This window comes from Lycium barbarum, chromosome 4 (genome assembly GCF_019175385.1).
Source record: "Lycium barbarum isolate Lr01 chromosome 4, ASM1917538v2, whole genome shotgun sequence".
Lineage (NCBI taxonomy): Eukaryota > Viridiplantae > Streptophyta > Magnoliopsida > Solanales > Solanaceae > Lycium > Lycium barbarum.
Window position 1 is genome coordinate 6,133,962 of NC_083340.1, and position 20,395 is coordinate 6,154,356.

The following is a 20,395-nucleotide window of genomic DNA, read 5'->3' on the forward strand; positions in this document are numbered from 1 at the left end:
TGGGATTAGCATGAACCCAACGTGCTATTGTTGCTCAGCTCCTAACACAAGAATGGAGAACTCAGAGCATGTTTTTAGCTCGGGAGTATTTGCACAGGTCATCTGGTCGAGTTTCGCAGGGTTATTTACGATTCGGACAACAAGGCTATCTCTCACACAGATCTTGATGCAATGGTGGAAGAACAGACCTCTAAACATTATAGCAGCTTACATAGTAAAAGTGTTACCGGATATAATTACATGGGAGCTATGGAGATCAAGAAATGCAGCAATATATGGGGCAGAGAAGTCTTCTACAAACAGATCAGGTATGTTCATCATGCAAACTCTATGTGATTTGGTGAGTCAGAGATTCGGAAGAGTTCAAACGCAGTGGTCGTGGGAGCAACTACAGAACGTGGTGGATAGATCGATGAACACAAAAATCTACAAGGTGATGAGATGGAGGAAACCCACACAAGGAGCTTACAAGCTAAACACGGATGGAAGTTGCCAGATGGGAAACTGTGGAGCTGGAGGAATCATTAGTGACAGTAGGGGAAATACAATAGTAGCCTTCTCGGTCTACTTTGGCCCTAGAACCAGTAACTGGGCCGAAAGCCAGGCGTTATTAATTGGGCTTAAACTCAGTCTGGACTATGGCATAAATGATTTGGTGGCGGAAACGGACTCAAAACTACTCACAATGTACATAAAAAATGAAGCTACAATACCGTAGAGAATAGCACAAATAGTGGAAGATATAAAAAAGGAGAATTGAAGAAAATGGGATACAAATCCAACACTGTTTTCGCGAAGCAAATCGGGTAGCAGATAAGCTGGCAACAATTAGTCAAATACATAAGAGGAGGCTAATCTTTCCAAGCTTTGAGAGGTTGCCCAGGATAGTCAGGGGCTTAATACAACTGGACAAAATGGAGATGGTTTCCTTTCGAGTCCGCCAACTGAAGGCGAAGGAAATATGTTACAACCCACCGTAGACTAGGTAGTAGAAATAGTCAGTTTTGATGCTTCTGTTTTTACTCTTTGTTTCAACAAACATGTAAAGGGGTTGGCATGTCGATCCCTCAAGCTGAAAGGAGGAATCTTCCTCCCCAAACTCTGTTCCCACTCTCTTCCAATGAATAACATGGTGACTTGAATTAAAAAAAAAAAAAACTTATAGTAATTATATATGATCAAATTATAGTTCTATTCCAACCGTACATGAAATGTACATTCCTTTCAACAATGAAAGACTAGGTACAAGATCACAAAATAAAACTTATATAAGGATTGCTGTAAAAACCACAACAAGACTTTTGTAGAAAAAAAGACCGCATCACCACTCCTTTAAGGGCGCCTACATAGTGGAAGGGTAAAAGAAAAAGTGAAGACAAAAAATACAACCTTCGATTGAGGCTCGGGACTTCCAGAAAGCTTAGAAAAAAATATCTAAAACTCACTGATCCAACTAATCAGCTAAAGCTGATGTTTAATAATTACACGACTAATGAAAGTTGACACTGGCTTGGTAATTCATGCCTACACGCCAATTAGAGGGTGCAACATTGTAAGCTATAATAGTCTCATGAGATGTGTAGGAAGTTAGCTTGAAAGACAGAGTTTGGCCTGAAAGAGTTGCAAATGCTTGGTATGATGCTCCCCAATTGTGGCTCATGCTTATCCACCCTGTCTTGCTTCCCTTCACCCACATGCTTGCCACGTCACCACCTCCGGCAACGTTCATCACGTATACCAACAACCAGTAACCGTTTCCTTGGAATGCGAACCGGATACCGCCCTTCTTAATGCAAGGTACCCTAAAATCACAAAGAAGTACACCATGTTAGAGGCAAGAATTAATGATGCAAGATTAGATTTAGAAGAACAAAGTGCATATTTCAAAGAATTTCTTAAAATTACATGACTCGAACCTCAAACCTACTGGTTGATGGTGGTGGTACTTTACTACCGAGCAAGCTCAATCGTCCTCAAAATTGATTATTTAATCTTGATTAAAACTCAATGAAATTAAGAATTTCTGAAAATCATGACTCGAACTTCTAACTTACTGTTGATGGTAGAGGTACTTAACTATTAGAACAGGTTCAATCGTCTTAAAAATTGATTCTTTAATTAGATTCAACAAAATGAATATTCATGCTCGTAAATTTAGGATTTTACATCATAAAATTATACAAAGTTAATTATATTTGATTGAATTTCGAGATAGTGCCACAACATATATAAAATGTTGGATTGACAGTATAAACAATTTTACACTATCATGTAATTTTTATATGCTGCTTATTTTCTCAATAACTTTTTCAGGTGATTTGATGACGTAAAAATTATGTTACATACCTGCGATACGTAACGGGGACGATGCCGGCCTTCCATTGAGCAATTTTCATGAAAGCGGGTTTAGACATGTCAAAGTGTTGGCGTGGTGGGTTGCACCAGCCACCATGGTTTGAATCTTGGGCCCAATTGGGTGGGCAGAGGTTTGTGGCTGTAATTGTGGTGAACCCTTTGTAGCAAAATTTTGATTTTACACACATTATTTGGAAGCATTGCCCACATGAATATCCATTGCTAAATAGCACTGTGCTCAATGCTGCTGTTGCTGTTCCATAACCTGAATTGAACAAGTTCCCATATCCACAAGCTCCACCTGCAAAATCATATGCCAGTTAGTAAACTTTTATACTATCAGATCACCTAAAAGATAATTACAACTAACTGTTTGAAACAAGTAAGATTAGGTATAACTTTGAAAGTAAGACGAACTACTTGCTACTACACGTTAAAATACACTAATAATGTATTTAATATTTTTACGCTATAAGTATACATATAAGGTAAACTCAGCAGTAGATAGAGCATATAATCAATGCATTCAACTGAACCTAGTATTTTTTGCAAGGAGGTGTGAAAAATCACTAAAATTTTGAAAAGTACCAAATTATTGAGGGTTTTCTACCTCTAGGTAATTAGCAATGTTTTTATGTTACGTTGTGTATAATTCGTTAAACGAAAAGGGTTGTTACGATTCATGGCTTGTAAAAGTAGTCAAACTACGATATAAAAATTAATACATAACCAACTCAACTAATCTATATATAATATAAAGCTAGGCATAAACAATCCTATGTGGCACCTCTCTATGGCTTCCATTGGCATTTATCTTTTTTCTCATTTTTTTGAGTTTTTCTCCCTATTTCTTATTTATTTTATTGTGACAATGAATATCTTAATTCTCATAATACTAATAATAGCATTTATTATCCTGTAATTAGCATTTGTTAATATTTATTGATATCTATGCATGCACGAATTCAAATTCTGTCAAGAGAAATAACTCATTGTCTTGATAACTCTTCTCCTTTCCTATAATTTAATACTAATAATAAATGATAGTACTAATACTGGATCTTTAATACCTATGCATTTATCCTGCCAATTATCTCTGGCCTTTGATTTCCCTAATGTTACCCTTTCCGATGTCTTTTTGTATTATATGCATTATGGGTGTAAATAAATTTTGTTGTAAATGGGTACATAAATCCCTCTATTAAGAGGTGTTCAAAGCCGGTAGAACTCTTTTGCAATGAACTTTTATTCATTCGTGATGGAACGTAAGCAGGCTTACACGTGAGCTGATCATATCTTCTACGAATCCTAATTCAGTAAGGTAAGGAAAATGATCCATCCGACTATATACTGCAAATATATTCAAATGAATGATTTTTATCAGGCAAATGTTTAGAAATATGTTGCTAACTCATTATTTATTAATATGATATGAAGGTGATAATAAGTTGTTCAGAGACAAAATATTGATTTTACGCCACGTTTGGAATCTTCTTTTTTTCGTATCTTTTGTCTTTTCGTAATTTTTAGCTTAGAATATTATTATTTTGATGTAAGTTATATACTCTAATTTTCTTTTAGGATAATAAAGATATGTTAGTTTGTTGCTGATAATAATTGGCTTCGAATGCGGTTTGTTTTCTTCTAATTCTCTTATTTGGTGGATGTAATTTTATTTACTTTTTATTTTTATTTTTTTGGTGATTCATTGAAATGGCGCGTTTGACTGATCATAATTATAATTTTGAATTGATGTTATTTTCTTCTTTTTTGTTTCATTATGTTTAGGACCTAGAAGTAGAACTTTCTACTTTGATCTCTCAATTTGGATGTTTACAAAAGAGACGCAAAGATTGTTGATAATTTTTAGGTTAATGTATATATTCTTTTAGTTAAAGTTTTTCACAAGCTTAAACTCTCTCATCATTTTTAATTTTCCCAATTAATGAACCAATAACAAACTTTTTACTATTATAACAAACTTTATTAACTAGGTTGGATATTTTCAGAAATAATTCTATTGCCGAAGTTTGCTCAACTCTTTAGAAATTAAACTATATAATTCATACGCTCGATAATGCGAGTGATATTTGTTAGAAATTTCAAATAAATCTAAGGACACAGTTATTGTCGCGGTTAGTCTGCCAACAAGCGACTAATCCTGCCAACAGTGATAGAACAGTTATTTATTTTTTCTCGATTTTGATGGATAACAATAAAATGTAGTTTCATTGTTTGTGATTTAGTGCAGCTACTGATGTATGGTTCTTTATTTGGGTTTTGAAAGAAAAATTAACTGAAATATTTTTAAAAGGTTGAAATATGTTAGACAATAATAATAATAAATAAATAAATAGATAAATACGATTAGTAATTATAACAATAATAATTATTATGTTAGCCATAATTAATATATCACAATTTATGGCAAGTAGAAAAACTAATCTTCTGCTTCACTTAAAGATAACAAGACATAATTTTTCTTGGTTTGACGTTTAATGGATATATTTTATATTTTTTTTTATTTTTTATATGATTAAAGACACAAATAGAAAAAGGTTATTCACATCCTTCGCTGATTTAATATATTCTTACACATTTGATTTTATCTTTCAATAATTTATATATGGATGTCTTTTATTGTATGTCTATTTTTTAAGATTTCTATTATATATTTTTGTATCTCTTTTTGTCAAGAAAATTCATAAAATATGTGTCTAACCGCGCGAAGCACGGACAAGTTAACTAGTTTGAAATAAAGGCATAAATGTTATCACGCACCCATTGTTTCAGAAGCAGACTCGTCTCCGTAAAACGTGGCATAAGCAAGCTTCCAAGGCATGGCTTTAAACTTAGCAGGGCTAGGGGTGGAATAGTAGGCTGCAACCATATTTGCTTGGTGAAAGAGTGCCATTGACCCAATGATGAAGAAAATCAAGCTCCATTTGCTGTTGAAAGATGCCATATTTTTTTCGTTTCTCTTCAATTAGATCTTTCCTTAAGGACTGAAATGTTACACTTCAGACAATTTTGATCTGATCTGATCAATTGAGTTATAAACTTAGGCCTTTTATAGTTTGTGTCTTAAGGAGATAAAGAGAATATTGTAACCTTCGTGCACCCACGAACGTCCTAGGCTATAAAGTCAACATTTTTATATAAAAAAAAAAAAAAAAAAAAATCTTAAAGTCAATTATTTTGCAATTTCTAAATTTATTTTATCTTCATACCACTTAATCAAACTACAAGGTTTGTTGTACTATATTTGTTTTTTGACAACGTAGGGGCAAGTTTATGGTACTTGGTGCTTAGGCCGCCGTACTATTTTATAGATTGATTTTTTCTTAATAATAGTAATAGAATTGTTCTAAGAATGTAGGCTAACATTGAACTTAAATTTAATTCCAAGTCCTCCGGATTTTGCTATGATTAGTTGCATGATTTGCATCTCCCGTTCGACAAACAACTTCAAGAAATATTAAAGAGTCAAAGAAGGAATAATTAATTAAGAAAAATAATAAAAGGAGGATAGGGTTTGGTATGCATGGATACAACGAATAGGTTTATTTTTCTTTGGAGAGTATTAAATGTGGATAGTGGCGGATCTAAACTTTAGACACGGCAAATTTTGAGTTGGACTGAATTTTGAAATATATATTAGAACTCTATTTATACTTGCTTTAATTTTCGCGAGTTACAAACACACAAAACATACAAATGCAGGGTTGATCCTAAAAATTGTAATGTGAACCCACGGTTGAATATTTCGCCACAGATAGTGAAAAATTATTTAACACAAGTTATAACTGCAAGGGTGTGTATGGGTACCACTTAACCATAATGAGCAGGGCTGAGCTAAGGACACATGCACAAGGTTCAATTGAATATATATATTTTTTTTTTTGAAAAATTATACGATATAAATATGACTAAAATGATTTTTTTTCGGCTTATACATAAATTGTCAAATCGCTTTGACATAAAGAAAATTACAGCGAAGTGGTAAAGAAGGGTCAAAAGCCAAGTGTGACGTTGTAATTTTTTTTAATCTGCTTATTTTGAATTCCTTGTGCCGCCATTCATTATGAGGCATTCAATAAAGTATAAATGTAATTAGCTGAAGAAAGGATTCAACTCTACTCAAGATATTTGATAATATATCTGAATAAAATTACATTCATGATCTCCTATGCTTAAAATTTGTTAAATTTTGGCCTGTTGTGCATATATACATTACTTTACTACATATCGACACACTGCAAGTTGCAACCCTCCTCGTGCACATATTGATATGATGTCTCTTCCATGCAAATTGGTGTTAGTGCAATCTCTTTGCAGATTGTCTCACACATATAATATAATCACCCTTCATTTACATGTAAAGTTTGACCAGCATGGTTTATTAGTTTAACTTGTCTCCGCAAAAAGCGCATCATTTTACACGTAGAAATTTTAATTTGAAATATATGGCGCAGGTTTAACTTTTGTGATAATTAGTTAATTATATCGAGTTACAATAAAGTTATTTTGTAGGTAAATACTTGTGTTAAAGAATATGATTAGATTCTCAAGTTAGTTTTGATATTATACCTTCAGTTTGGTAGGGAAGACAATTAGATGAGGAATTATAATTAGATGATTAAGCATTTGTTTTTCAATTGTCATACATCTCGAGTATATTCAATAATTTTCTCTTGATAAGTTCTTACTGATTTCTTGATAAATGAGAAACGCCATGCTTAATACTATTAGAAGAGGGAAGAAAAAGAATTCTGCATTTTTGTTCCATTATTAGTTGGTACATCATATTCCTTTCTATCTACTTATACCTTCTAGTGATCATAAATTAACAAATATAGTATAATTGATTCATTATTGCTAGAATTTGCTTGCTATGATTCTCCTTAACTCTTTGGCCATGAAAACCAATCTTTAATTAATGTCTTCATTTTCACTAATTTGAGTACCGGGGTAGATCCAAGATAGAAATAAAATGTGTTCAACTTTCAAGATTCTCAGCATTAAAGACATCGTTGTCAAGATTATGGATTCAGATCAAATATTTATTGAGATTTTAGTAGGTTTTTACATATACTCCATATTGGAAGTTATGGGTTCGGGTGAACCCGTAGTTGAAAGGCTACATCCGCCCCTAAATTGAGTGTCACAGCAATGTAAGACTTGAAAAAGAGCTTAGAGTAATTATTCTGATCAAATTATAGTTCTATTCCAGCTGTACAAGAAATGTACATTCCTTTCAACAATGAAAGACTAGGTACAAGATCACAAACTAAAACTTAAAGATTGCTGTAAAAACCGCAGCAAGACTTTTGTAGGAAAAAAGACCGCAGCACCACTCCTTCAAGGGCGCCTACATAGTAGAAGGGTAAAAAAAAAAAATGTGAAGGCAAAAATTACTGCCTTCGGTTAAGGCTCGAGACTTCCAGAAAACTTAGAAAAAATCTCTAAAACTCACTGATCCGACTAATCAGCTAAAGCTGATGCTTAATAATTACATGACTAACGGAAGTTGACTTTGGCTTGGTAATTCATGCCTACACGCCAATTAGAGGGTGCAACATTGTAAGCTATAATAGTCTCATGAGATGTGTAGGAAGTTAGCTTGAAAGACAGGGTTTGGCCCGAAAGAGTTGCAAATGCTTGGTATGATGCTCCCCAATTGTGGCTCATGCTTATCCACCCTGTCTTTCTTCCCTTCACCCACATGCTCACCAAGTCACCCCCTCCGGCAACGTTCATCACGTATACCAACAACCAGTAACCGTTTCCTTGGAACGCGAACTTGATACCGCCCTTCTTAATGCAAGGTACCCTACAATTACAAAGAAGTACGCCATGTTGGTGGCAAGAAATTAATGATGTAAGATTATCTTTAGTAGTACAACGTGCAAATTTCAAAGACTTTCTTAAAGTTACATGACTCGAACCTCCCATCTACTAGCTATGTAGAGGAACAACGTGCAAATTTCAAAGAATTTCTTAAAAATACATGACTCGAACCTCCAACCTACCGGCTAACAATAGAGGTACTTTACTACCAGAGCAAGCTTAATCATCCTCAAAATTGGTTCTTCGATCTTGATAAATTCAATGAAATGAATAATTCATGCTCGTAAAGTTGTAAGCTTTTATATCGCAAAACTATTGAAAGCTAATTATAATTTGATTGGATTTTGAGATAGCAGCACAACATAACATGTGGAACTTAACTTGTATATAAATTTTTACACTATCATATCATTTTACGTGCTGCTTATTGTTAAGTGATTTGATGATGTAGAAATTTTGTTACATACCTGCGATACGAAACAGGAACAATGCCAGCCTTCCATTGAGCAATTTTCATGAAAGCAGGTTTAGACATGTCAAAGTGTTGGCGTGTGGGTTGCACCATCCACCATGGTTCGAGTCTTGGGCCCAATTGGGTGGGCAGAGGTTTGTGACTGTAATAGTGGTGAACCCTTTGTAACAAAATTTTGACTTCACACACATTATTTGGAAACATTGCCCACATGAATATCCATTGCTAAATAACACAGTGCTCAATGCTGCTGTTGCTGTTCCATAACCTGAATTGAACAAGTTCCCATATCCACAAGCTCCACCTGTAAAACCACAAAAACAATTCATTAGTGCAAATGAATTTTTATACTATCAGATCACTTAAAAGATAATTATGAGTAAGCGTATGTAACAAGTGAGACCCGTAACTTGGAAAATAAGACTATAACCTACTACAACAGGTTAAAATGCACTAATTAATTAATGTATAAAATCTCTACACTGTAACTTTGTAAGTATACATATAAGGTAAATTCAATGGTTGATGGAGCATATAATCACGAGTTCAATTATATCCAATATTTTTGGCTAGGAATGTGGATATTTGTGTTAAAAATTACTAAAATTTCAAAAAAATATCAAACTCATTTGTAGGAAAAGGTTGCAATATGCTGATGGCCCGTAGAATTGAAGTAGTCAAACTAAGTTGATAAAGACATAGTAATTGACTATTGTTACGCACCCATTGTTTCAGAAGCAGACTCGTCTCCGTAAAACGTGGCATAAGCAAGCTTCCAAGGCATGGCTTTAAACTTAGCAGGGCTAGGGGTGGAATAGTAGGCTGCAACCATATTTGCTTGGTGAAAAAGTGCCATTGATCCAATGATGAAGAAAATCAAGCTCCATTTGTAGTTGAAAAATGCCATTGTTTTTTGTTTCTCTTCAGTTAGATCTTTCCTAAGGAATGGAACGTTACACTTCAAGACAACTTTGCTATGATGAAATTGACATATAAATTTGGTCCTTTTATAGGTTGTGTCTAAGGGATTATAAGAGAATATTTCCTTCGTGCCCCCACGAACATGTTAGGCTATAAGGTCAACTGTTTTATAATAAAAGGATTAAGTCAATTAGTTTGTTCTAAAATTTATTTATCTTTATACCAATTAATCAAACTACAATGTTTGTTACATTTCTTTTTTGGCAACGTGCGGGCAAGTTTTATGGTACTTGGTGCTTAGACCGCCGTACCTGTTTCTAGATTGATTTTTTCTTAATAATAATAGAAATGTTCTAAGAATGTAGTCTAACACAGAACTTAAAGTTGATAAAAAATTCGCCGATTTTTTTTATGATTAGTTGCATGTCTTGCATCTCTCAGACAAAAAACTCCAAGAAATATTGAAGAGTCATAGAAGGAATAATTAATTAAGAAAATAATAAAAGGAGGATAGAGTTTGGTATGCATGGATACGTGTCAAGCACAGTATGGGGAGACATAAGTATAATTTCATATAGTTCAGTGCAACTGAATTGGTCTTTTTGTTTTTCTTTTCTTTGAAGTTTGAAGAGTATTATCTGTGACAATGGTGGATCTAAAATTTAGACGCGGTAGGTTTTGAGTTGGAGGTAAATTTTGAAATATATATTGAAGTATTGAACTCTATTTAGACCCGCTTTTCGCGCGTTACACACACAACAACAAACATATATAAGGTTGACCCTGAAACACTCGAACGTAAATCCATGGTTGGATCCGCCGCCGACAATGAATCATATTTTAATACCACAAGTTATAACCACGAGGACGTGTACCGACTCAACTATTACGAGCAAGGACAGCTAAGGAGATACAAACCGGTTCACTTGAATCCTCTTTGTAAAAAAATTATACTTAACACGTATAATTAGGCCAAAGTGATTTTATTTTGCATGAAGAAAAGTTATAGTGCAGCGGCAAAGAAGGTCCAGAAATTGCTCTAGATCATTGGTTCAGATTCCAGGTATATTATCGCACTTCTTTGAATCGCCTGGTTTGAATTGCTTGCTCTGCATCAGGCATTCAATAAAACATCAAGGGAAGCTGAAGAAAGGATTCAATTCTACTCAGGAAATTTGATAATTTGAACCAAAATATGCATGATCTCCTGTACTTAAAATTTGTTAAACTTTTAGGCCTGTGGTATATACAAACAATTTAGGCCTGTGGTATATACAAACATTACTTAACTACATGTTGACATACTGCAAGTTGCAAAGCATCCACCATTTTAACATAAGAAATGGTTTTTTTATTTTACAAGTTGCCCTCATGATCATGTACATTAATATGATCTCTCTCCCATGCAAACTGGTGTTAGTGCAATCTCTTTGCAGATGTCTCACACATAAAATCACCCTGCATTTACAAGTAAAGCTGTCAGTGCATCATGGTTTCACAGTTTAACTTGTCTCCTCAAAAATAGCATCATCTATACATAAAACAAGGGCCGATTTACGGACATCCCTTTCTAGGCCACCATTTAGATTGTCTCTAATTTTTAAAAGTTATGCAAATATAGCCCTTGGAAAATTGCCCTTTCAAGTTTCAAACAACTTTAGATTCGGATCTAATATGTGCTCATATATTGTTTAATCCTGCCGACAAAACATTGACCGTCGTCAAATGTTTGCAATAACTTACACAATCTTAGACCGTAGTCTAATGTTTTCTCATAAGAATTTCAGTTTGTTCAAAAAGGATTTTTAGGCCATGGTCTAAAAGGTCCATAAGTTGCAAAATTAAAAAGAGGGTCATTTACTAAACAACTGTTCAGAAAAGGGACAACCGGCGAAAATTTCACCAAGATAAGCATTTTTTTTATGTTGAGTTAGGTCCAAGGTACATTTTCTTAAAATAACATAAGCGTCTTTTCTTTCTTCCTTAAGCAACAATAACAGAGTATAGGTACCTAGAATCATGCGCTGCTTCCTTCCGGCAATGTGATTAAGCGTGTTCCTTGATCATAGACCATCTCCGTACCACAGCTGAGAAAGATTATATCAATGGTTAGACCATGGAGATATAAATCAAGTAGAGAATGATCATAAAATTCCTTAGAAGACGTCGACACTTTTAGACTTACTTTGAGCATTTCACTTTGTTGGTGTTACCTCCACTAGAGATGGATAATATGGTACCGAAGAAGGAAGTATTTTCTTCTCCACAATTCGGACAGGGCCCCTGAATTTTAAGCTTATGGTGCATTAATTTCAAATATATACAACCTTGACATCATCATACAGAAAGCTTATGAACTTATACCTTTAAGATCAGAAAATCTTTAATGATAACATTTGTAATTGTAAAGGATAGCCACAATATGAAGGGCAGAGCGGCAAACCACACAAAAATGAAGCTGAATGGCTCCGGAAGCTGCAAAAACAAAGCACAGTATATTTTTGAGAGAAAGAAAAAGGACCAGTGTCAGTTTTGTCCAGGAATCGCAAAGAACCATTAAGACAAGTAGAAACAATCATAGATTAAGAAGGAATAGACAAGGAACCAGTTGAATTATACGAGTTTCTTGTCACTAAAAAGGCCTGCCACAATATGGTCTTATGTTTCACAAAAACATATGACATCTGGACTGGCACCCGTAGGCAGGTCTGGATGCATCACGGTGACTTAAATACGAAAATTGGTTAGTGCAGAGCAATGAAGATCAATTGTGGATTTGTGGTCATATGGAAGAAACCTAAGGTTAATTAACATGGATACATATATGGTACCACATACCGTGGCAAATTCAGGAATTTCGCTAAGGTTGTTCAAAATATAATATATGTATATGCAAAAGTAATTTTGGCCTATTTATTTAGTATAATTTTCTACATATGCTGTATAAATTTATGATGAAGCATGTTCAACTAACCACTCTTTACTGTAGACTTTGCACAAGAGTGTAGTTATTATTAAGTCCTCTCACAAAGATTAGGCGTAATTAGTAACACCACTAGTCCTTCCAATCCTTTTGACAAACTAGTTTGACCTCCTAACTTACCATATATTGCCTCGATCAATCTATTCAGAGACATTCTCCTATGTTATTTCAAATCCATCCGGAATCACCTCCCATGTTAGAGTCTCATGCTTTGAGATCTTCCAACTTCCTGTCACTTTGCTAAAGCTAATGAAACATTCCCAACTTTTTGTCCAAGCTACTGCAGAATATTCTGCACTTAATCACTTCAACTAGGGAGAAAATGAGAAGAAAGGGAATGGTCTCAAAAAGATATTTACCTCCAAAAGATAAGTGATCTCAAATCCAGTCAAATCATCGAGGAAGAAAAACCTGCAATAAAGCAGCCGTATAAACAGTATTAAAGAAATATGGGATTGTTGCTTTCTGAGCTAAAAACACAATACATATGGTGCTATCTTGTTGCCTTTCATTTTTTTGACACTAAGTGTGAAGATCATAAAAACAAGCTTGAAAGTTGTAAAATGAATTTATAAAATTGATGGAACCATTAGGAGAGCTAGTTATCATTCTTTATGAAGTTGGATGTCTGTGTTTCTTCTTTTCTTTCACTCTTTCGAACTTAATGTCTAATTGACATTATAAACACAAAAGCAAGTAAGAACCGACCCTTACACTTTGTATTACAAGTTTTCTCCTTCTCTTAGCTCAAACGTAAACATTTTTTGTGAATATTTTGAATATTACCTATCATTTTTAGAAATGGACAAGACATCTTTTTTTGTTTGAAACTATGCAAACAATGCAATTCTGAAGTTGAAGTATCGAGAGAAAAAGAAATGCTACTCACAATCCAAGTGCGACAACAGCTGCAGGAACATTTAGCAAGAACATCTTCAGATAATCAACATAAAGGTCACTGTAAACCTGCAGGAAGTAACTATGATCAAAGGCTTATACGAGGATACACAACGGCAAATCCTTGTGGTGCAAATGGAAAAACTGAAGGACAAACCTTTCTACTACGGAGACTGCACCGTGGACCCTCAACCACAATATCACTGCCATCCATCTAGAAATTAAGAGATATAAGAAAGAAAATTGTGAAAACGGCATAAGAATGAGATATTTTTTTTTTTTAAAAAAAATGCTTTTTAAAAAAAAAATGCATACGTGAACAAGAAAGAAAAGTAGCAAAGAATATTTGCCATGCCCATGTTCACTGGGATAATATATAGAAGAATAGCCTTTATTGTGATAATGGAATAATCCCATATTAGTTACCGGTCAAGCGTAAAATAACCTGATACCAACAGAAAGTACCAGATAATTATTGATATTTCAGAACCAGAGCTTATACCGTGTAAACAGTCACTTTATTTAACCAACAGGCAAAAATTCAAAATAATATCGACCTTGCTCTTACTCTTTTGGTATATTTTATTTGTAAGTAATGTAAAGGGGTATTTTATAATAACATTCATTACCAAGCTAATATTCATCTGGTATATTATAAATGAAACACTAATATAAGAATAATCACCAATGGGCAATCACCTTAAGTTTCAACTTCAGCTTGTCAAACTCTTCATCTGTCAAAATCGGATTCCCAGATACATAAGCCATAGAAGCTTCCAAAAATCTCTGTTCATCGGCACCTACATTGAGAGGTATTGCTGTCATTTAAGCTATACAAAGATCATATTATAAGAGTTTAGGCGATTAAATGAAATTGTTCTATACTTAGCATGACAACGCTGCTTCCTTCCCACATTAGTTCTTCCTTGAGGTTATCAAATTCCTCGTTCGACATTATGGCCTTTCCTTCATAATAGAATGACTGTGGTACACAGCCAAGACAAAGCCATTCTGTTTGTTAGAAAGGGGAGCGAAAACAAGCAATTAAAAGGAACAATCAAAAGCGGTAAGAAAAAACTGCATACACAAGACTCGATCATTACGAAAAATATAAATATCCAGGGAATGAATAAAAAAATATTTGCTTCATTACTTGTAGTGCTTGAAGAAACTCTTGTTCCATTTCCCCCATAGATTTCTTTTCTTTCCTGTCAAGACTACAATACTGCCCGATTTTACTGTCCTCAACTTCATCCCCTTGGACCTGACCTGGAAGCAAAATAAAGAGGTTTTGTGAACGTAATATTGTATATGCGACCGTGAAATGGAGAATTTGGATAAGACCCAAAAAGTTAAATGAAAAAGAAAAAATAAAATATTCAGTTTGTATGATCAACTCTTCGTTAATTGTCGAAACTGACCTCCTCTTTATTACTCCTGTTAGTAAGGTAGGTTGAGAGTGAATCACCTATCTTTGCAGCTATCTTGCCTCACCACAAATTGATCATAGAAAAAGGTTTATTTTCCTGAGGTGCAGCAGAAGCTTGTAAAATCTATTTGAGTAGTCTCGAAGACTAGATGGCATTAACTTTTGGAAGTTTCCTTATATTCTCTCAATTGACGTAATCTAAAAACCCTGGTCTCGATGTAATTGATCGGACTTGCATCCTAGGGTGTGGCCTAGTGGCCAATGAAGAGACAGGATAATCATGTCTGGGGTTCAAATACCAGCCAAAAAAACATAGGTGATTTCTTCCCATCTGTCTAAGCCTTGATAACAGAATTACATAATACCTACTGTTGGTGGGAGGTAGCAGGTACCCCGTGGAATTAGTCGAGGTACGAGCTGGCCCAGACACCACGGTTATCAAAAAAAGTTTGATCAAACTTACTCAGCTAGGAGTTGAATATGTTATTCTGCTTAACCACTGTCGTCATTCTTTGCCTAGTTCACTTCATAAAGGCTGGAATATCTTAGATGCCTTTCTAAGTTATTAAGATTGGTGATTACAACAACTACTTCTTAATCCCAAAAAGTTGGGGTCAGCAATATGAATCCTCATTGACCATGTATCTTAATTTAAACTCCTCACATCCAAGCCGCAATGTGATGGAACCCAAGCCTATTTTTTTACAATTCTGTATTATGAGAATTATCATAAATTGACTAGTTTTATGCGGCTACCAGCTTGTCGTAACCCTCCTCCCCTTTATCTGGTCTTGCGATGGGCAATGTAAGCAAGTTTGTGTGGGCAGTCATAGTTATATATACTTACCTGGTGACTTATTAATTTTATTAGCATATACGCTTTCTGCATTAGCTATCTTATTAACCTAGCAACTGACGATCAGGCATCCACTACGAACCTGGCTGGTGTTACTTACATAGTGTTTCACTGTCTACAAGCCTTTACGACTCTATGAAAGAGAAACGGAATTTCTCAGTTGGGCAAATACTCCCTTGTACTGAAACAAAATTTGAATCTTGAAACTTGGCATTGAAGCAGAAATGTTGAACTTTTTCACTAAAACAGGACCTGTTAGAAGTAGTCTATTGAAATGTTCTTTTTTTTTTTTTTTTGACAGAAAGTAGCTATCTTGAGAAGAGTCTACTTTTATTTATGATTAGATCATTCCCATTTTTGCAATACGATACATTTACTTCATGCTAGGCTAATTCACAACATATAAAAACAAGCACATAATAACATCAGTAAAAGAAAATAGAAGACATCCTACAGAGGTGATTGCAAGAGTAGCACCTATAAAAGCTAAAGTATTTGAACCTGGATTCAAAGCATCTATCAATTGAACAATTCTCTAAGACAGTCATAAAAGCAAAAGAAATAAATGAAAGGGAAAAGGTCCAAACTTAACACCCTTCGTTATACTCTGAGGATGTTCATACTCTTGGTTTTAGCAAATTGTCTCATATTTTTACATGATTTTAACGGAGTTTTGAAGTGAATCAAGTGGATTCTACGTGTCAAAATACTTTGGGAAAAAAGGTCCAAATTCCCCCCTATACTATACGAAATATCTTACTTTACTCTTCGTTATACGTTAGCGAATCATGCTCTTGTTGTTAGCAAATAATCTTGTATTTGCCCTTGACTTAAACGGAACTCCATGATAAAATGAGTGGATTCCACGTGTCAAGATACTTCAAGAAAAAAGTCCAAAATTACCTCTTTACCTTTCACTATGGTTTCAAATTACTTCATTAGAGCTCCATTTAAGATCAATGGCAAAAACGACCATTTGCTAACCGTTAGTAACTCCCCAAGGGTATCATTGACCCCAAAAATATAATTATTGGATAAATAGTTAAGGTTTTAGGTATAGTAGACGAGTATTTTTGCCCAATTTGATAAATATAAACTAAAGAATAATCAGAGATGGACTCAGAATTTGAAAATGGGTTCTGAATTTGGCATCTAACCCATAGCTCGTTGTAGTTATTGGGTTCATAATCTAATATATATTAGGGATAATTACAGCCTAATACCTTTGGGTGATCTAGTTAACAAAATAGCTAGCAAATGTATAGATTTTATACATTTATACCTAAATATACATATACTATACAGATATTATACGTATAATATGCATAGACAATATGTATGATATACATATCTTTGTATATTTGGGCTACTGTCGATTAAGTTTAGCCGAAGGGACATAAACGAAATAATATCATATTTATACATATCTAGTGGATTTCCTAATACAAATATAGGATTTAACTAAAAGTTATTGGGTTCGTCCAAACCCATACCTAATATTGTAGCTCTGCCCACCCCCCACCCCCGAAAAGTATTTGATCCCCAGTAAGATAATCCACTAATCACAATAAGTAGTAGAACCCAAAATGAAAACTTTAAAACCTAACCTGACTGGTCAGCAGTAGCCTTAGGTGAAAGAATCAACAACTTTTTTCGAATAGACAGCTTTCTGCTAGCACCAAAAGGAATCAATGGCAGCCTTGGTAAAGAAGAAGAAGAAGAAGAAGCAGCCGGTGAAGAAGCAGAAAAAACTGGCCTTTTAAAAGGTGCATGGAAAAGTCGAGAACTTGTTATGCTAAAGCCAAGTTTGGTGGCCATTTGTGGTGGCAAAAATGGAGGTTGCAGAAATGAAAAGAAGGCAGTAAAATTGGTAGTAGTAGTAGTAGAAGCTGTTGCATTGTGGGAAAATCTTGAGTGTGATGGTTATGGTAGAGGTGGCAAAGAGTGGCAACAAATGACAATTCAAGATAAGGCTATTGTGTGGAGGGGAAATTAATTGTTTTCTGTCTTTGTTTACCTTCAACTAAATCTTCCAGTTTAGTTATTGAATTATTGATGTTACAGGATTCGCCACGTCAGCTTCCTGTGGTCGACCACCAGAATCTAGGAGCCTACAGTTGCTTGCCACGCGGATTCATGTGTTTGTCACGTGGGATTTGTTTGGCACGACCATTTTGATACTCACAACATCGTACTAAACACTAAAACGCTACAACATAATTTGAAGAAAATTAGTTAAAAGAGGTCATTGAGAGGAATATATGTATAACCCTCTTCTGACATAACACAGAGGCAATAAACTTTTACCAATTTAAAAGAGTGTAAATATTCCTTCTGTTTTAAAGAATCATGAAGTTTTGAGAACTCAAAATATCTAATTTTTTGGTTTAATTTGGAGATCTTTCTAACCTGTAAAATAAGATTTATGCACTTAATTTTTTTGTAATTAACGCATTCAGGAGATCTTTGAAAAAAAAAAGGTAATAATAGAAAAAGGAACTATTTACTCATGAATAATAATATTTCCCAGTAAAAATAGGACAGGCAATTTAAAAATTATTTGAGCGTGTGAATGAAAGGAAAGCGAAGGAAGAAGATGAAGAGGTCTTATACTCTCATCTGAGTTGTGAATATTACACTAAAAAAATTGTAGGCTGAAACTGCAATCCATTGGCTTCTAACTTCAATTTAGGAGCCCATTATTAACTTTTAAAATACAGGTTATTCTATCAAAAGTTTCAAATTTATGTAAATAACATTTATCTTCACTTGATTTAATTTATCAACAAAAGGAAAGATCAAATATATAGCTATTTGTTTGTCGTAACTTTCCCTTTTAATATGTTTAAAGAGAATGTCATATTCTTATATTTAATTAGTTTTTAATTTCAGCAGTTTTAGTTTACCTCAATGACACTTTTAAAAGAATGACATGACATATTTAACACCACAAGATTCAAAGGTTTTTTTATATGTTATAGTACATCTTTTAGTTTGGACATTGGAGATAGTAGAGTAACTCTCACTCGAACCAAGTTTAAACCCAGAGAAATAACCCCTTGAGCTTTAGATTTATCCTTAAGGTGTGACCTTCTGTAATCGACTCTTTATTAATTACAAATTTGAGAGACAAAATATATATTAATGATAAAGTTTACTGTATCATCAGTACTAAGTACTAACCAAACAATTTATTAGGCTTCGTTATAAACTTGTTTGAAAACACATATTTCTACTACAGTTCATAGTCCGAAAAATAAATCAAAGATTTTGAATGTGATGATCTTTTGATACTATGAATTAGCTATCATTTTCACGTCTATTTTTACTTTAAAAAATTATTATTTCAACAGATTTTTCTAGGAAAAAAATATATTAACCATCATGTATTAGAAATATTAGCTGTAATAGTTGGAATGAAGATGGTTCTAAGTTCTAGCTACCAGTAAAGTTAATACGATTAGAAATATCAGTTATTGACGAATCAACTATACTTTTTTTTTTTTTAATCAACCTCATCAAATGTTAAACCATTACTTTTGTCTTTCAAAAGTTTGGGTTTTAAGTTGTCAAGACATTCTTGTCAGTCAAAAACTGAAACGTAGGCCCATATTTTTGGTGAACATCATTTATTGAAGAACATTAGAATCTAAGTTTTTGCTCAATATGTTTATTTCTTGATCTTATTCTAGCTGTCTAGCACTCTATTAGTTGCATAGAAAGTGCCGTGTCCATGATGTATAAGTATTCCTTTTTTGAACTTAAAAAACTTATACATCTGCACATAATATGAAAGACAGTTTAACAAGTTTGTTATAGGATACTTCCTTTTTTTCCTATGTCACCAACATATTATAAACGGAAAAGGGCCAAATATACCCCTATACTATTGGAAAAGTGCCACATATACCCCTATACTATTGGAAAAGGGCAACATATACCCCTCGTTAAACTTTGAGGCTAAATATACCCCTGTTGTTATATTATTGGTTTAAATATACCCCTTTTCCGTTAAAGTTGTTTAAGGTGAACATCCAATCCTATATGTCACTAACATTAGATGAGGTGGATGCCACGTGGCATGCCACCTCAGCACCCCGAACCCATTTTACCCCTCCTCTCTATTTGTTCTTCCTCCTCCATTAAAATTTTCTTCTCCTCCGTCGCCATTGCCACCATTACCGCCACCAGCAAAAATCACTATAAGTATGAGTAGAAGCTGAAGGAAAACCCGAACCCGAATATATTCTTCTTTCAAAAAGACAATCAAATTGAATTAACATGTAACTTGAAGATTCAATTGTGAAGCACCAATCAACATATATAAGCAAAAAATACTAACTACAGAGCTAAAAAGATGACTCCTTTAACTATTTTACTTTGAGACCCAAAGGAATTCCAGACTTACCCCAGAAGCGTAAGTGAATTTTTAATGGCTATAATTCAAACAATAATTTCCTAATCACTTTCACAAAAAGAGGAAAATCAGAAGCAAAAGATTAAAAATATGTGAATTCTAGGGAATACACTTACTAATCAAGTTAATTTTCACTCTTTTTCTCATACCCCTTAAAGAATTTTGATTTAAAAAAAAAAAAAAAAACATGACCCCACCAAAAGAAATTACCATCA

General features: G+C 34.0%; 2 protein-coding genes and 1 pseudogene across 2 annotated transcripts; all 3 read right to left on the minus strand.

Annotated features, from left to right (window-relative positions):
- Positions 1 to 1,407: 1,407 nt before the first annotated feature.
- On the minus strand, positions 1,408 to 5,320 carry LOC132638114 (expansin-A7-like). Its single transcript, XM_060355095.1, has 3 exons — positions 5,137 to 5,320; positions 2,347 to 2,656; positions 1,408 to 1,802 (listed from the first exon to the last, which is right to left on the minus strand). Exons 1-3 carry the CDS (start codon positions 5,318 to 5,320, stop codon positions 1,490 to 1,492), a joined length of 807 nt encoding a protein of 268 aa, XP_060211078.1. The 3' UTR covers positions 1,408 to 1,489.
- A 2,555-nt stretch (positions 5,321 to 7,875) lies between these two features.
- Positions 7,876 to 9,584, minus strand: LOC132634996 (expansin-A18-like; annotated as a pseudogene).
- Positions 9,585 to 10,758: 1,174 nt separating this feature from the next.
- On the minus strand, positions 10,759 to 17,706 carry LOC132634995 (PGR5-like protein 1B, chloroplastic). The gene is made up of 11 exons (XM_060351199.1): positions 17,371 to 17,706; positions 14,632 to 14,747; positions 14,364 to 14,460; positions 14,178 to 14,278; positions 13,636 to 13,692; positions 13,471 to 13,547; positions 12,941 to 12,992; positions 11,963 to 12,073; positions 11,784 to 11,881; positions 11,610 to 11,685; positions 10,759 to 11,056 (listed from the first exon to the last, which is right to left on the minus strand). Exons 1-10 carry the CDS (start codon positions 17,579 to 17,581, stop codon positions 11,616 to 11,618), a joined length of 990 nt encoding a protein of 329 aa, XP_060207182.1. The 5' UTR covers positions 17,582 to 17,706; the 3' UTR covers positions 10,759 to 11,056; positions 11,610 to 11,615.
- Positions 17,707 to 20,395: the final 2,689 nt, after the last annotated feature.

Excerpts from the sequence above, each read along its gene's own strand:
- LOC132638114 (XM_060355095.1), bottom strand. The coding sequence starts at position 5,320 with ATGGCATCTTTCAACAGCAAATGGAGCTTGATTTTCTTCATCATTGGG. Across the intron at positions 2,657-5,136 it reads GTCTGCTTCTGAAACAATGG|GTGGAGCTTGTGGATATGGG; the intron begins GTGCGTGATAAC and ends ATGATTTTGCAG. Across the intron at positions 1,803-2,346 it reads GTCCCCGTTACGTATCGCAG|GGTACCTTGCATTAAGAAGG; the intron begins GTATGTAACATA and ends TTGTGATTTTAG.
- LOC132634995 (XM_060351199.1), bottom strand. The coding sequence starts at position 17,581 with ATGGCCACCAAACTTGGCTTTAGCATAACAAGTTCTCGACTTTTCCAT. Across the intron at positions 13,693-14,177 it reads AGCTGAAGTTGAAACTTAAG|ATGGATGGCAGTGATATTGT; the intron begins GTGATTGCCCAT and ends CTTAATTTCTAG. Across the intron at positions 13,548-13,635 it reads GCAGTCTCCGTAGTAGAAAG|GTTTACAGTGACCTTTATGT; the intron begins GTTTGTCCTTCA and ends TACTTCCTGCAG.